The sequence below is a fragment of the Larimichthys crocea genome, chromosome XX (genome assembly GCF_000972845.2).
Source record: "Larimichthys crocea isolate SSNF chromosome XX, L_crocea_2.0, whole genome shotgun sequence".
Taxonomy (NCBI): Eukaryota; Metazoa; Chordata; class Actinopteri; family Sciaenidae; genus Larimichthys; species Larimichthys crocea.
The window spans coordinates 10,839,611-10,856,861 of record NC_040030.1 but is presented as its reverse complement, the minus strand read 5'-3'; the positions used below and the strand labels follow the sequence as shown (position 1 = coordinate 10,856,861).

General features: G+C 41.7%; 2 protein-coding genes across 10 annotated transcripts in view; both read left to right on the top strand.

Annotated features, from left to right (window-relative positions):
• atxn7l1 (ataxin 7-like 1) overlaps positions 1-4,325 on the top strand; it is a 28,827-nt gene extending 24,502 nt beyond the window's left edge. For all 5 annotated transcript variants that reach the window (XM_019267459.2, XM_027272141.1, XM_027272142.1 and 2 more), the window contains one exon: positions 348-4,325. In XM_019267459.2, coding sequence (XP_019123004.2) covers positions 348-365 — 18 coding nt within the window. In that variant the 3' untranslated portion in view covers positions 366-4,325. The remainder of the gene's footprint in view (positions 1-347) is intronic.
• Positions 4,326-9,982: 5,657 nt separating this feature from the next.
• LOC104933990 (zinc finger protein 800) overlaps positions 9,983-17,251 on the top strand; it is a 29,526-nt gene continuing 22,257 nt past the window's right edge. For 2 of the 5 annotated variants that reach the window (XM_027291887.1, XM_010749563.3), the window contains exon 1: positions 11,085-11,462. Coding sequence is in view for 3 of the 5 variants with exons in the window: in XM_027291886.1 (XP_027147687.1) it covers positions 13,012-13,250 (239 nt within the window). In the remaining 2 variants the exon portion in view is untranslated. Of the gene's footprint in view, positions 10,114-11,084; positions 11,463-12,996; positions 13,251-17,251 lie in introns of those variants that run through there. The other 3 variants (XM_027291886.1, XM_019267462.2, XM_010749549.3) reach the window with 2 other exon arrangements.

Genomic DNA, 17,251 nt, shown 5'->3' with positions numbered 1-17,251 from the left:
CAAGCTGGCAGTCTGTCAGTTCTCTTAGAAAACCAACCCGCTATTCGTTTTTTGTTGTCCAAATGAGTCACAATCTAAATTAATACATCACTGCTATGAGCAAACAAATTCACATGCACTGGGGCCGTCACTTTCTCTAGAATTATACCTGAATGAATGAGAGCTAGCATGTGATTTGTTCTTGTGGTAATGTCACTGTCAGGTGTTTATTTACACAACTTTAGTGGGAGAAGTCAGTTTAAAAGCATGTTAGATGTGTTACTCACTGCTAGGTTTTGTGCATCTCGTGTTTAGGAGTTTCTTTACACACAGTAAATGAATACACTTCTGTCTTCATCTCCCTGCAGGCCAAGTTGCATCACTGACAGAAACCAGTTTCACCGACTGAATGTTGGGCAGCTGTGCAGGCCACCACCGTCTGTGACCTTTGACCTCACCACTCTTCTCCACTGACCGCACCAATCAGACTGCTTCATCTCAGCGATGTCACCCCCTATCTGCCCAATGACAGCTCAGTTCACTCGCTGCGACATCGTCGGGGCTCTGGCAGTCACTTCCACTCTCCACCTCTAATTATGGAGCGTTTGGACGGAAAGCTGCCGTGCATCACTGTGGTCGCGGTCTTTTCAGAACAAAGACAGTGGGATCCAAAAAACTCATCCTCTGAAAAGGGAATTTGCCTCACAACGTTTTCAAGGCATTGTGAATAATACCAACACTGTACAATTTTGGGGAGACCAACAATCAGAGTTCATGTTCCGATTGTTGTGACCATTTTCTTGGTTGATACGTCTGGTCAGCTGATGAGGAAAGTGATCATTTTTGGGAGTTAGATGGTTGAAGGACCTACTCACACGACTACTGTAGGACTTGACCTTCTGCGATGCCACCTCAGCTGCTCCCTCCCCGCTCATTTTTCTCTCCTTTTCTTGATTTTTAGCTTTTCCCAGAGATGGAAGAGACAACAGCAGCTGTAGTTGGGTTTTATCCAGCTTTTCCTCCTCTTCTGTTTCCTTACTTCTCTCCAGCATCTCTACATTTTACCTTTCCTCCCCCTCTCTCCCTATCCATCCCAGCATGCCCATGTTCAAAGTGCACTTACTGTCCTTGCTTCCCTCTTCACTGACTGTCTCAAGCAGTGCCACATGAGGACCTGTTCACGCGAGGGAAGGAAAAGAAGAACGTCTGTGTTACCGTAACGACGCCGTGTCAATGCATTGTATTTCAATATAGGAAGAAATGCAATTTATTTGAAGATTGTTTTTGTTGTTGCAAGAAACACAAACTCCTGTCTGTGTGTCAGGACTTGCATCCAAAAAGGAATTATTACTACGGTGTTGGATCTTTTTTTTTTTTTTTTTGTAATAATTTATCGTTCTTAAATGATTTTCTAACTGACCGTCGAGGTTTGAGCTACATAAACTTTTTTTGAGCAAAAAAAAAAAAAAAAAAAATTCTATGGCATTTTGAAGAAAATGTTGAAAGTATTATGATGAGTTCATATTGTTGAAAATGTGTACATATCTGTTATTATTTTTGTATTTATTAATAATTGTTCCCCTTTTTCTGAATACGAGCTAAAGAGAGGGAGTGTTTATTTCCTCCTACCTTGGTCTGTGTTTGATAATATGAGATGAGAGATTGGCCTGGTTTCTCAAAATCTTCAAAAAAGTGTTCATTTGCACGTTTTTAAAACGAATACTAATTCATACGCGGAACAGCCAAATATGAACTTGTCGTCACCGTCGTCGCTCTATTTTAACAACAATACATGGTTCTCTAGAAATGAATTCTAGTTAAGTCTTGCTAATTATGTCGTCTGACAAAAAGTATCTCAACATACACCCACATGTCTTTTCTGTGGTATCTCACATTACTAATTGAGCCTTCCTAAAAGTCCCGCCCCTGCTCAGTGCTCCGATAACAGTTGAGCAAGCATTGGTCACAATTAAGTGAAGCGCAGCCTAACGATATGCAAAATTAAGAGCATAGCTGCTGTGATTGACAGGTGGCTGCTGCACAGGTGGTTTTCTGAGCCTCAGCTCCACGTCTTTGTCCATGTTTTTGGATTATTGAGCCACCACACCATGTTTCATACTGTCTGTGATCAGAAATGTTTTTCTCCAATGATTTAACAGTGCCTGCAAATTATGTGCTTTTTTGAAGCAATGAGAAACTCCTCATTTCCATTAACAGCACACTCAAAATATATATATATATCTTTTGTAGCATGCCTGCTGACTTTTATCGAGTCTATACTAATTTTGTCACTTCTCCAGTGTGAACACATTACTTATTCAAAATCTGCATAGAATTAGCATAGAGTTTGAAATCGGGTCAGACCTACAGCCTCCGTCAGCAGATGGAGTTTACTCAGTTGCCATGTAGATGACACAGGTGTCTTCGCATGATTAAACATTCACCGCCACCTCTTTAAATTTTGTCCAACTTAAAAGAAGACGGTCCAAAACGTCAGTTGACAGTCATATTTGTATACGAGCTCTGTGGATCAGCTTCCACTCATGAACAAAGGTTGATTTTGTGAAACCAGACCCTGGTTTGTATTTTCATATAAAGGGCCCCGTGTCTTTGTTTACCTGTGGTTCCCACCTTTCTCCATACTTCTTCCAATGTTCAAAACTATAGCTATATATTTTTTATCTTCCAGGACTGATTGGTCTGGCGTCAGTGCGATTATGCTTGGTTGTTTGTGTGTGTGTGTAAAAAATCAAAGCCAGATCAAAATGCCTTCACTTGCTTCCCAGCTGCACCCGTCAAGTAGCGAGCGGTACCATTAGTTCTCTGAAAACGCAGCATAGCCATTCCAGTGAGGCTTTTTTAAATGTCTAGGAGATGCACGCGTATAGCATCACATATACAAAACAAGCGTTCATTGAGGAGACCTTGAATTCAAATGGGAAATTTACAAATAAAACTTCAATCTTAGCAACTTTTAAAGCAACACACACACACATATGGTATTATTTAACTGAGGGTGTCGTATTGTGTTGCCGTAAGAAAAATGTCAAATTCATGAAACGCGAGGCGATCTCCTCACTTTAAAAGTGGCGCGGCAGAATGCCGCAATGTGTCAAATGATAAAAGCCTTGAAAATGTCTGAAGAGTACCCCCGTCTATTCATCCGGCGTGGCTGATAAAGCTAAAGTAACTGAAAGCATTTTGATTTGCTTGATGGCGGCGTGAAGCTGTGAGCGACGCTCCCACCTGGTACTTGCCAACTGCTTCAGTGGAAATAACATCAAGGATTTTTGTCTTTTTTTTTTTTTGTTTTGTTTTGTTTGTTTCAAAAGCATTTAAGCACTAACGATGAATGAACTGTACATAATCTGTTGTGTGTTTGTGTTACGCTTTTCCCAAGTGCTTCCCATGATGACACTTTACTCATCAGCGCGTGAGATCGTCTAACAGCTCTTAGATCAGTTCAGTGATACCGGCTTTGTGGTCTTTTATATGACTGTAGATACACATGGTTTATGAGTTAACTTGCCTACAATTTACTTTATAAACAAATCATTCTTTCACAGTTTTCTCCGTTTTAATGCAACATACCAACAGGTGTACTTGTATTTGGATGTTTTATGTTGGTTTAATGGCTAAAGAAAAAAACAAAAAAAAATGGTTTAGGTGGTAATTATGTTCATGCAAGAAGATTTCTCTGCTCTTCTCTCGTGTATCTACGGATCAAAGATGCCGATCTTTGCGCTAAGACGTTTTTTGTTTTGTTTTCTGGGGGGGAAATGCCACCCTCACTTACTGTTTATGGTAATAGGAATGGGAATTTACAGTCTGTTGCAGCTAAAATTAAGACTAAAGCTCATCGATGTTGATTTCAGAGCAGTTTGTATATTGTATTATTTGCTGTTGAATTTTATGGAGGTATTAACAGGTTTTATTTTGTTTTGTTTTTTAAAACCCTCCCCCTTCCTTTTTTTGCACTTTGTCATAATGCCCAGATCTTTAATCAACTTCTATTTATATAAATATTTGAGATATAAAAAAAAAGAAAAAAAATCTATATCTATATATTTGTAAAAGTGTTTCTGGCAACTACAGTAAAAGAAGATGAAGACTATATTCATGCTGAGTTGGCCCCTAAAACCAGCGGACTGTTTGTTGCTTGTTGTATCTGATCCAAACTGTGGTGAATGTTGAATGTCTAAAGAAAAAAAAGAAAAAAAAGCCTTGTAAGAGTCGGGGTTTATTCATTCTCACGGCAGTTGGATCAGAAAATGGATTTCCCATCAGAACTTGCTGTAAAAAAAAATGGGTCTTATATTCAAGCTTTTATTAAATGATTGAAAGTGGATGTGGTGTTATTTGTAAATCGAAGAAGCAGCTTTGAATTTTGAAGTCCGATGATGGTTTGTTTTGCATATGTTGCATCTGTTGAATGTTTCCACGTGGTGTTTTTCAGAGAAGAGCGAGTATTCTGTGGCTGTCAGTATTTCACAAAGGGGCTTCAGTTATATATATTCTGTGCTTAACGTTTTACCAAATGCATCTGTGATTGCGTTGAATTATTGAAAACACTGAACTGTGCTGAGGACATGGGGACTTCCAAGTCCCAAAATCTGAGTTGCAACATTTGACACTTTTGCTTTCAGGATTTTTTTTTTTTTTCTAGCTTCTCCAGTGACGACGGTGATGTTGGTCAACCAGTCCACTCAAAAGCTATTGGATGAAGAGGATCAATCCATCTGACTGTGATGAGCTCCTGACCTTTCCCAGGTTGACGTTCTTGTTTTGTTTTTTTGATAGCTTGCCATAAGATTTGGTACACATATTCATGCTCCCCAGAGGATCAATCCTAATAACTTTGGTGATCCCCCAATACTTAGATGCAATGTAATTTTAACAACACAAAAATGTATGTAATTTTTAAATAAGTAAATGTGAACATGCGAAACTAAAGGTAAATATACCTGCTAAACATTATAAACATTTATCTAAAAGTGACTTCTGGCACCATTCAAAGCTTGACACACTGTGTTGGACAACACATTCAACTAAACATTGACACGTTATTAACTTGTTTCTGTCTAATCTAACCATGTATAGAAAGAGGATCTTGGATTGCGACTCTAGCTCCGTCTCCACAGCAGCTTGACTTGCCAGGTTAAGGTCCAGCTTTAAAGGCTGATAGCACAAAAGCACTATTATGGCTCAGCAGGCAGCAAATCACCTATGTTGGCAAAGAAAATTAAATGGGAAAACTAATTTTGCCGGGCACATAATTAAGTGCATAACAAGTGTTCTTTGGGGAGTCCCTCTTGGTGCTTGTAGTCGGAGCTAAGCTAATTCTTTATTTCATCCTTTATCAACCGTTAAACACCACTTATTAGTTAGAAATTAGAAATACAGTCTTTTAATCGTGGCGAATGGGTTCACACCCTGCCGCCTTGGCACGCGTTCAGCACCTGAATTCCAGAGCAGACCGCATGAGTGATGTAGCTGTCCCTGACCTTTGACCTCCGGGGAAGATGGAGAGAATTTCCCCCTTGATGACTGATGACTCCAACACAGACAAAAATGGTCTTTGATAATGTTCATCTGACACGCTGTGGGATAGATCAGATGGGAGCCCATGATAAAGCATTAAGTCAGACTGTTCTGTTGTGCCATTTTACTGCCCTTCTCTCTTTATAGCACTGATTTTTTAGTGTTATTGTTTACAGCAGGAAAGCAGGCCACTGAGACGACATCTCTGCTCCAGCTAGTCATTCAACAAATTCCCCGCTCGGCCTGAGAAAGGACGTTGTCGGCAGTAATCAGACATTCGCTGAGAATTTTTCTTGCCCTCACCTGTGAAGCTTTATGAAAAGAGGTCAGGAAAATGTAAATAATGCATTTTTTTCCAAAGATCCTAACAGCGACCGTCTCGTCCAAACTTGCCGTTTCTCCTGTTCGTCTTCATTTACAGACAGCGCCACAGCAATGTGGTGAAGAATGCCTTTGATCACATGATCAATTTTTACAGTTGTGCTGCATCTTTTCTAGATGAAAAACCTCATGGTGGCAATTTGAGTCTTGTGGTAGAGCTCAGATATCATTTTGATGAACTGAATAAAGGGAATCTAATTTTGATTATTTTACTCATTTAGTAAATGTTGATATGAATTGTAACTCAGGGCTTGTTAAGTGGCTTCACACACAGCACAGCCTCTATCATCGCCCCCTGGAAGTGTGGGGATTAGTTTTTGCACATTAAACCATACAGTAAAATTAATATTATGTATTCTAGGAAAACGATTTTCTGACGATTAAACAATTAATTAACAGCAAATATATCTAGCATTATTTATCTGTCTTTGATGTTTTCCAACAGGGATGACTTTCTACTGTTCAGCCAATGTGGAAGTGCCAAAAGTTGCAGTTCCTCGAGCGGCCGCTTGAAGCTGGAGAACGAGCTCATTTCCATAAGTCCCCATGTTCAAATGTCCAACTTCACAGCAGAAATAAACGTGTTTACAGCCTGGTTCAAAAAACAGTTTTGGTCTCGATAGCTAATTTCCACGTTCATGACAAATGTGCGGAGGGTGAATTTATCTCTAACTGACCTGCTCAAATTATATTGAGGCTTAAAGTTATGCATAATTAACATGGCCCCTTTTGATTGACAGCTAGGTGCTCTTAGGCTTGTTCGAGCACCCAGGCATCATTCTTCCTGCCGTAGGTCTACCTATGATCCACGTCTTTGCCCCTTTCTTTTAGATTAGAAGGGAGGAGGCAGAGTGTGTCCTTTCTTTGTACTGTCAGTGGTTAAGTCTTGCCACTGTTGTAGAGAATCGCTAATTTGCCTTCAAGTCTGAGTCAGATGTGGCCGCAGACTCCCAGAGAGCGGTGACCAGAGAGAAAGAGAGTTAAAGACAAAACAAAAAAGAAACCCGATGACCACAGAGAGACTGCAGCTAACTACAAAAACAGGGGAAAGTACTGTTCCCACATTCCCCCATTCAGCACTATAATATTCCAAATAAACCTTAAAGCTGCACTAACTTTTGATATGAGCGTCCGCTGTCTCAATAAGAAGAATTGTGGGATGTCTATTAGTGAAACAGAACTACAAATATAGAGGAGTTAAAAAATATATAAGTAAAACTGAAGCAACAAAAGCTCTTTTATGTATAGGGTTGAGTAACACTGCATTTTATTGCTTATAAATGTTACATTTTATAAGTGAAAGATAGTGTTATTACTTTTTAAAAGTTACATAGAGTCTATTTAACTTCAATGGACTCTCTATATGTCACTGTTTTAATCTGCTCTAAAGATTAGCCTGATCAGTCCCTGGAGTCTAGTGTAGAAACTCTCATGAATAATGTAATTTTATTTAAATCATGAGACAGCTTTTGATGATAAATAATAGAGTTGCTTCGTTGCAGCAGCATCTAGGGGCTGTTTTTATGACGGTTTTAATGAGTAACTTTGTATATGTTACACGTTTTTTTAAAAATGAACACATTTAACCATGGAACAGGTCCAAATGTTGATGTTTTTTCCTCTTGTGTGCGTGAGAGTTTAGGCTTGAGATCGTGTGAAGAATGTCAACAGTAGGCTGCAAACTTTAAGCCATTTGATTGATATTACAGTAACTGCTATATTGTCCTTAAGGTCCTGTAGTTCAAGTTTAAGCTTAGACACCCATTTGGCCTTTTTTTATGGTAATTTTCTTATCTGAGAAAAGGGAGACGGCATGTGACAAAGGTCAGAAAGAAACAGAATCTCATTTGGCAGAGAGCGAAGAAAAGTTAAATTACACACGGAAACGTGAAAGAAAAGGACACAGTGGCCCCAAAACTCACAACTCTGCATGGTCATTGGTGCCTCGATGCGAAGCCCCCTCAGATTGCTCCAGCGTTCTGAGGTTGGAGTTTATGAGGGAAAAGGAGCTGCTGCATTATTTTTCATGATTGCAACACTATTTTACTTTCTTTTAGAGGAAAGGTTTAGTCTAAAATATACTCTCTGGATTGTATCCTGTGTCTTTTATGATGTTTTAGGACTTTTTTTTAAAAAGAGGTTTGCATGTGTAAAAGTCTGTAAGCACCGTGCACGGTTGCTGTAGTTACATGTACAGACAGCCCATCTTTTACTGCTCTCCAGACAAATCGCTACCTCCAATTAGATTTATTTGAGCATGACACCCGCTGCTTTTCCTCTGTGCTTTTTTTTACATTAATGGACTGAAATAACAGAAAAGATTCCCAGCAACATTGACACCTTGTGGTCAGTTGTCTCTAACACGACCGCTAAAATCTCATCAGCCACATATCACATCAAAAGCACTCAGGAACAAATGACGCCAAGCTCAAAGTGAGGAACTGCTCTTATTTTAAGTCTTCATTTATTCCGATGCTCCTGCTGGGATGAACAATTACTGCACCGGTCGTCTGCTGAATTCATAATCACGGCAGCTACTGTGCGACTTCCAAGGATGTCAGATGCTCACACATCCAAGGAAGCGTGACAAACATTTAATGAAGACAGACTTTGATTTTCCTGAGATGGCAAGAAAGTTGAACTCGAGGATTTTCATAAGCTGTACAGTCATAATATTTGCTCCTGATAAGAGAAAAAACAAAAGATCGGATCAGTCTAATCTGTTCATCTTGTTTGTCTTTCACTAAGTGGCCCCTGTTGGAATCAAGTTGTACCCTAATCTCCAGTGTCTCCAGCATTTCCCTCCCAAAACAAGGCCCACTTGTAGCCAATGCTATAATTATAAACAGGCTTATTTAAATTACCAGCGTAAATTAATTATTTTTCATGCACAAAAGGTGTCCAAACATGTCACTAGGTGGTGTGATAAATGCAGCCTGCATGTAATTGAGAAGATAAAAGCTCTCGGCTCTATTCGTCGACGTCCATGAATGCCGAGGAGTTTCTCCCCCCATTGCAAACAGCATTCTTATGATAATGGAATAATGCTGGTGCTTTAGTTAATTGTGTATAGGCGATAGTGGTGGGCACCTTTTGTTGAGAGCTCTCACGAGCCTAAAGGAAAGAGCTGGCAGGGATTATAACTCTTATAGAAGTTCTCAAATTCCCCCCAACGACCACACTTTTCTACCCACTTTGCATTCAGAGAGTTGAGAGTGTTTCTTTATGATTTGAGATTTTGTAGGACGCATTCAGAGCATTTATTTTATATCATTTTACACATACATATGTGATATCTATCAAATACTGCCTAACCTGGTGGCTAAATGTTTTTTTTCTTTTTTTTTTTCCATGAATAGCTCAAGATGTCGCCAGAAGAAGAGAGATCTTTTACAACAGGCGTAACACATCAATTTGTTCACAGTGTGTCCACACCAAAATGTCATCCTGTTCTGGGTAAAATAGGATAACAGCTTAGCATAACGTGGGACACTTTCCTCAACCATATACTCTCTAATTCTAAGTCTCTAACTGTCAGGTTTCCAGTTCCAGTTTAGGCAAATATCAATTGTGTTTATGTTTTTGCATTTTTCAAGCCACTTAGTTGCTACAGTTTTATTATTAAAAATAGTTACTAGGTAGGGTTGATTTTGATTTTTTGTTTTTTTTTTGTAAATTTTTTTGGATATCTGGTCTCACCATTGAAACAAATAACATAGCATAACAAAAAGGCAATGACACTACAAGATAAGTGAAAGGTGAAGAACTGATCGCAGCCTTTGCTCCGACGAGTTGACTTTATTTTTTGCAAAACTTTCTACAAGTCACTGCAAATCCTCCGTAAATGCTCCAACATAAACATAATCTCTCATAACCTCTTCCCAAAGAGTTCATCTCCATAGTACCTGGACTCTCTAGCTTTACTTCACCTGCATAAACTCACCTACACCATCAACTTACATGTAAAATGTTTGAGCCCTAATTAACTTGTCAGTTAGTTAGTTAGTTAGTTAGTTAGTTAGTTAGTTAGTTAGTTAGTACATTCACTAGCTCAGTTTAAGCTTAAACTCTCAGTTTCCATGGAGACTGTTTACTTCAGGTGGTGATTTAACATTCAGCTGTATTGATATGGTCAAAGGTGTTTCACATTAATTAATTAAAATAATTTCTATGACCCTCTAAGAAGTTGATGGCTTGTACAATCCGGGCAAGGTAAGATTTTTCTATTTTAACATAAAGTCAGCAACAAGTTGCTTTTTTTTTTTTTTAAATTACTGTAGTTATTAGTCTTTTAAATTATTATAATATCTTTAAAAATGAACCACAGTGCCACCTAGCCTAACCTAGCCGTTAGCTGTGCAGTTGCTAGGCAACCTAGTGAAACTAGCCAAATGACACAAAACTTTTTATTTTATTTTAATTAAACTAGAATAAAACAAAACAAAACATTAACATGTTCATAGTTTGGGTTTGTGGGTTGTTTGTGAGCCAGTCAAACGTAGGAACAGTGAGGAGGAAAACACAGTTAGTCAGTTAACATCGCTGCTGCTAATTGAGTTAGCTTCTTCACGTTAGCCGCAACAGCTAATTAATAAATCGGCATTTTTTAAAATTAAGCATCCACTCATCACTTGTTTAACCATAAAACAATGATTTCTATGTTTCGCTTGTGTCTACAAGTTGTGAACCTTATTAACATATGCCCTAAAACACACTCCAGTAATAATTAATGCTGTTTTTTTTATTTATGAATTAGCTGCGTAGTGTGCATGAGACTAAAAGTGCTGAAATCAGCATTGTGATGACATTAATCATCATTAGCTGCCAAAGTTTAGTTAAAAAGGTCCTGAGAGGGGGTCTCCATCCTAAATAAAGGGGGCTTCATTAACACTCACAAGCCCACACACTCATTTGCACAGAGTTAATATGATATAATGTTTTTAAACAAGGTGAACGTGTCTCTACTTTTTGGACACATTTACAACCCCCCTGGACTTTATCATATATAAACAGTATAATGGCGTTTAATTTTGGATATCTGAATATCACTCCTGCCCTTGTGAATTGGTAATGAGTTTATTTAATCGTTAATGTATAGTGTTTGTAAAGTTTCTGAAGTCTTAAGTTTGGGGAGGGTGTATCCACCCCGGATTCATTTTTGCGTTTGCGTCGTGGAGAGCTGTGTGTCCTCAAAAACGGTTGCGCGTTTTGGGGGGATAAACCCGTGCTACAGCCGTGGCCTTTGCTCTAAAGCTTGAAATCCATCAAACTTGACTTCACCCGAAGAGGTCGTCTCGTTCATTTTTGCCAAATGTCGCCCTAAAGCGGCGGCGTTTCCAGCTCAAATTGGACGTAGAGGGTGCACCTTTGCGCAGAGGACTGGTTTAACGCTGAGAGGCTCCTCTGGGTGCACAAAGACAGCGGCTCGCAGACGAACTTGTTCAGAGTGAGCCGGGGACGCTGGGAGGAAATAAACAATCTCCGGACTCGAAGTAGCTACGGCCGCTCAGCTTTTTACCCCTTCAAACACGCGATCCCACCACCCGTCCAACGAATACAAGGTAAGGACTTGTTTTTAACACGTTTCAGCCGGACTGTGTGGCTGCGGAGCGGGTTAAAAACCTCCTTCGCTCTGGCTTCCCGAGCATGGTTGTTTTTGCAGAAAATGGCGTCATCGCCCTCTTGTTTCTGCCTGGCCGCGGCGGGGAGAGGAATAGTTTCAGAGAGTTGTGGCAGCCTCCACACGCAAGCCTTCGCCTCCTCGAAGAGGAAATCACCTACAGCGATGTGTTTAATTCAACGGCGGGCCGTCAAAACGGCGGATAGTTCGTGATTTCGCTCCGTAGAAGGACGCGCAAAGATGGAAGGGTCACCGGTCCTGTGCGCCAAGCTGCTTCTTGGAAAAGGTGGCACGGAGCCGCAAAACGCAGCGTTTTACATTCATAATAACGCCATCCTCAGCGGCTCCAGGCTAATCCAAATGACCGAGGGTGTGTTAGTGTTATTACCAGGGAGGTGATGGACGTATTTGTGGGAGCACTGCACCTTGTCTTTGTGTGTATTTTATTCGGGTTAGCTCGTTTTTACGCCGCACTCCCCTGCCATGCTGCAATCGTTACGAGGGGGGCCCTCTCCTTTTTACGGCTTGAAAGGTGCATTTTGTACTTGGCTTCTCCTTTGATCAAGTCAAGCTGCCCTCCTTTTGTGGCTCAAAATAGTGGCGTTTTTTAAGGCTGACAATATAACCGTGTAAAAGGAGATTTTCGGGGGGGATAATGGGGGGCGATGCAAATCGTGCCATGAGAACGGCGGCTGCCCTGCGCTCTGGTTCGCTGCTTGCCAGGCTGAGGACAGGCTGAATGAGATAAAAATGGGAAAAAAAAGTCTTTTGGACGAATCACATAGTTTGCAACAAAACTGGGGAAGTCCGGCGCTGCGCAATGATTGTGCTCGCCGCTTTGCGCAGAGCACCAGTGGCAGCTGCTGTAACCGCCGCCACCATTTCGCCGCGATATTTTTTGTGTGTGTTGGCCAACCTTTTGTAAATAGTTGGGGGACTCTTGGATAAAAGAGCACAATAGTATTCATGCGGGCCCTTTTATGGCCTGTGAATACGGTCCTAAGTCCCACTCCGGCTGTCCTGTCTTTCCCCCGTCAGCTACGTGCATGCGTCCTAGCACTGGCCACCACACATCCACCATAGCGAGGCCACTCGGTTCCTTCCCTGTGTGTGTGCACGCTCGCTCGCTTTGGTTCCTCCTGTGGCCAAAAAGTCGAGGAGCGATTCGTGCGCGTGAGTGTCGGTGGTACAGGCCATCACGATCAACTCGCAACAACGACAAAACATCAGTCTCGGAGACTGCACATCGCTCGCCCCGTGCACATTTTTATTAAGTTTCCTGAGTTATGCAACCGCATCCCCGTAGAGCGAACTGCTCATCCGCCTTTATTTACTCGTCACCCACCATCGGATGGATATTTCCAGCGTGTAATCATTTTTTCTGGACCTTGTCCCCCCCCGCGGCGACGACACTGATTGAAGAAGATACTGTATGTCATTTGCAAATCACCCAGTGCCATTTGCGTCACAGCCCGCGGCCTCGCACGCCCATGGGGGGCGATGGAGTTGCAAATGGAGACTGTGTGTGTGTGTGTATGTGTGTGTGTGCTGACGCTGGCCCAGCTGAAAGGGAACCAATAGACACGGACCCGGGCGGCAACAATCGCCGTGCGCTTCTTCCCCCCTCTCTCTCTCCAGCAGTGCACACCGACTTGGGATTCCGTATCAACGCGGAAGATCGCGCAGTTTATTCGGCATGGTTAGGTTTCCTTCGCCCTGCCTGGGATGCGTAAGTGGATGCGTACACACACACACACACACGCTGGTTAAACCTGCTTTAGGGCTCGACAGGCCAGCCAGGGAGAGAGGAGCATATCCGTCCAGTCCTCCTCCTCATGGTGCTCGGTGCATGTGGCTATCGTGGAGTCGCTCATGTGTGGATAAACGTCTTTCCACTGGATCGTGATGATGTGACCGTAAAACCTTTATTAACAGCGCAGAGGATAAGGCTGGATCACGATTCGGACACTGGATAACACGCACACGGACACACGCCCGCGTCGTTTTTTGTTACCATCCATAGCGCGCCACGCGTCTCTGGTATGGAGATGAGCAGGGCGTTTTTACCCAGGAACGTTTTATTTTGTTGCTGTTGCGCTTTTGGGCACTGCGCATGGTTTCATCCAGCACAGCGCCGAGAACTTATGCACAGGGCGGAAAGTCCTGAAATCCTGCAACTAGAAGGAGCAGCTTGGAAACCACCCGAGGCTTTTATTGTGGAGGAAATATATGATTCATATCTTTAATCAGTTATACAGATTGATTGGTGATATACTGGCACAGCTCTTCTAATGGTATGAGCTAATGTAGCCTGTTAAACATTAAGATATGAATAAGGCTTTATGGGAGTATGACTAAAATGAGTGAATATGTTAAACTTGCAATAAATTATGCTGTTAAAATATTGCAGATACATAGCATTTAATAATCTGCGGCTATGAGCTCAGGCTGTATGTGTGCAGGCACTTTATGTTTTCATTTGGATGACGGTGTCCACTTCCTGTGCTTACTCGCAGCCAGGTAGTGTATCAAGTGTTGTTACAGGTGCAAATCAAGCAACGGAGACTCGCATTAGTACATGATAGTTTGACTGGAAACTTATTTATCATCGCATGTCGACGGAGAACTGTGAAGTGAATGAATCAGTTCAGATTCACCCCAAGTGAAGTGAAAACAGTGTAAGTGACACAATAGAGATGGCCAGTCTAACCTTGAGGAGGAATATGAACGGGTAACTAGGACATGAGTGTAGATAACAAAGTGGGTTATAAGGAACTAAAATAAAAATGGAAAGCAAGATTAGCCTCCAGTTGACAGGATTGCCCTGCATATTTCAAATACTTTATATATATTTGTTGTTCCATATATAATACATTGTTTGCGTTCATCCCCGTTGTCATCCAGTTGTTTCACTGCTCCAGCTTGCCGCCCATCATCTCATGAGACTTTTTTTTTAGGGGTGGTGGGGGGGTTACAGCACCCTGGGATTAGTCTTTTCCTTCTTGGAGCTGCAGCCAACTCCGCCTGGCTCTCTCCCCCGATAAAGTTTCACAGGTATCATAGTTTTTCTCTCTCTCTTTTTTTTTTTTCTCTTTCACCAGAGTGGTTGTTGACGGCAACAGTTCAATGATGATGTCACTGTGTGATTCAGTCACAGAGACACTTCATCAAGCCAACGTGTGAGTTAAGTCATTCAGCAAACCAACAGACCGGTAACCCAAAAAAAAAAAAAAATCTATGTCGAGTCAACTACAGAAGTTTTCTACTTTTGCAGTTTTATAATCTGCATGTCAGGATATTGTGGTCGTATGTATTGAGAGCAGCTGTCGTGCTGTGTCAGTGCTGAAGGTGAACACTGTGAGTTTCCAGCACAGCTCCACCTGTCAACAGGGGCCTACTTTCTGGCCACTGTGATGAAACATGCCCCGATTACTCGAAGAAGATCAGTCCAGTCACTTTTTTTCCCCCTTTTCTTTTTGGATGACACAGGTTCACGTCGACATCATTACATACAGCGCTCAAATTATACATTTACATGCGACTTTTAGAGGTTTCAAAGATCATAGGCTGTGCATCCACACCTGGCCTGAAAATGCCCATTATGTTTCTCCCATGGCTATATTTATTTAAATCCGTGTCCACGTCCCTTCTCCACACTGTGCTGCTGCTGCAGCTCATGCGCTGTATACCTGCATCGACTGCTACTGCACAGCACACTCTGCAGAATTTCTTTTCATATCCGGTTTTGAAGATCCTTTTAGCCAAATCCAACTGTTTGGTACCCGCTGTCCTGCCGACAAATGTGCCGGAGCTTATTGCAGACGCTTCAAACGGCATGTTTCAGTCCTGAAAACTTTGTCCAGCAGTTCAGTCTGGGTACAAACTGAATTTTTCCTTTTGGGAGACAGTGATGCTTTTAGAATTTGGTAATATGTATTTCTCCGCTTGCAAAGAAATCTACACACAGAATGATTTGTCACAACGGTGACTAATGTAAAAGGAGTTTTCCTAACTAGTGCCCCGTCCAGATCCAGCTGTTCGTTTGGCCTCGCAGCTTTCTCAATATCATCGACCTGCAGAGCCGGACAGCTCCCGCCGTTCTAGACGTCTGCAAGCAAGCGCCATTTTTACCTTCCTTTTTTAAAAACCTGTATTAACAACACAGTAATGTTATAACACACCATCAGTTTTACACAGGTAGTTTATTGAAGTGTCATCAAAACATGAGCCACACCTAAATTATTCATAATAACAATCATTATTATTGTTTCTGCTTCTTTGTTAAATGACGTTTAAATGGACGTTTGTCGGGCAAAGACACACTGCACACATGAAGAGCAAAATGTACATTAGTTTAATCTGTTGATGCTGTGATCATCTGCTAATCTTAGCAGCATTTGCGGAAGATGCCATGCTGGTGAAATCTAACTTATTTTATCCAGACATAACGTGAATATGTAAGTGAATGAATGAAATCTTTACCGCTATATCATTATTATTGATAAAATCCATGCATTCATGCTGAAGCCAGCCAGATACCCTAAAAGTTATGGCTGCTTCCCAAGGCATTATGAAGGACAGGCTGACATTATTTATTAAATGCATATATGCATAGGGTAACATTCAGACTCCTATTACGCAGGGCCTCATAGCTAGGTATTATCAGCATCATATGTCTAAAAACTGTCCATCTGGAGCTACATCTGCAGGGCGAGGTTTCTCCGCTTTCATAAGAACAGCTCATCCAAGTTACTTCACACTCGACGCTGGGCTTCCTCGGGTCCTCAGTAATTTACCCGCCAAGTGCAAAGCCGAACGGATGAACAGGTTTTGATGAAATCTTAACAGAGAGGCCTCCCGTTTTATTGAGCTGCGGTAGTGTGATGTTTCCACACTGTTGACAAGCTGGTGTGTTTTTGTGTGCAGGGTTACATTCATGGGCACGTGTACATAATGTTGACATAGGATACATCAGTCATTGTCATTGAAAATCAGCCAAGTTAAATTGTGACACATTTTGGTCAGCTGATTAGACAGAAGTGTGGAAATGTGGCGGCTCCTCTGGTTGTATGTACTTTTAATGAGTTCAGATAAGCTCTGGTGGTCTGGATATGTAATATCGCAATTCACATTTAGGACATTTTTGGTATAATATACCAGCAACAAGAGGGTAAGAACAGGACAATAAGCTTCATTTCCTAGTTTGCCAACATTTGGAGAACCACAAGTAGCCACAGCACATGAGCTCTGCCATTCAGAACAACTGTGTGTAGTAACTGCTGAGAGAAAAGGTGTATTTTTAAGGACAGGGGAACTCTGTGAGTAGGCCTCATCATCATCATGTTCCCATCCCATCTTGTGGTCAGGTGATAGCGCTGCCAGCAGTCAGCATCACGTCAGTGAGTGTGAATTCCCTCCATTAGGAGGAAGTCCTGTCAGACCGCCTCCACACAGCCATCGGAAATAACTACGAGCAGGCAGCGGTGATTGCAGGCCCTCATCTACCGGCTCTCGAACATCTAAGCGCATGCAGACTTATACAGCATATACGTACATGATGAAACACGACAGGTTAAAGTGTCTTCATCGGGGAAGACGGTGGAGAAGCTGAGGCTTCACTGAAGAGAGAGACAAGGATTCACCTCATTTGTTGCCTCTGGATTTGTCTCCTAAAATAAGAGATGTTCCCAAAAGGGGAAACGCTTTGACAAATTGATTTCTGGCTGGTGT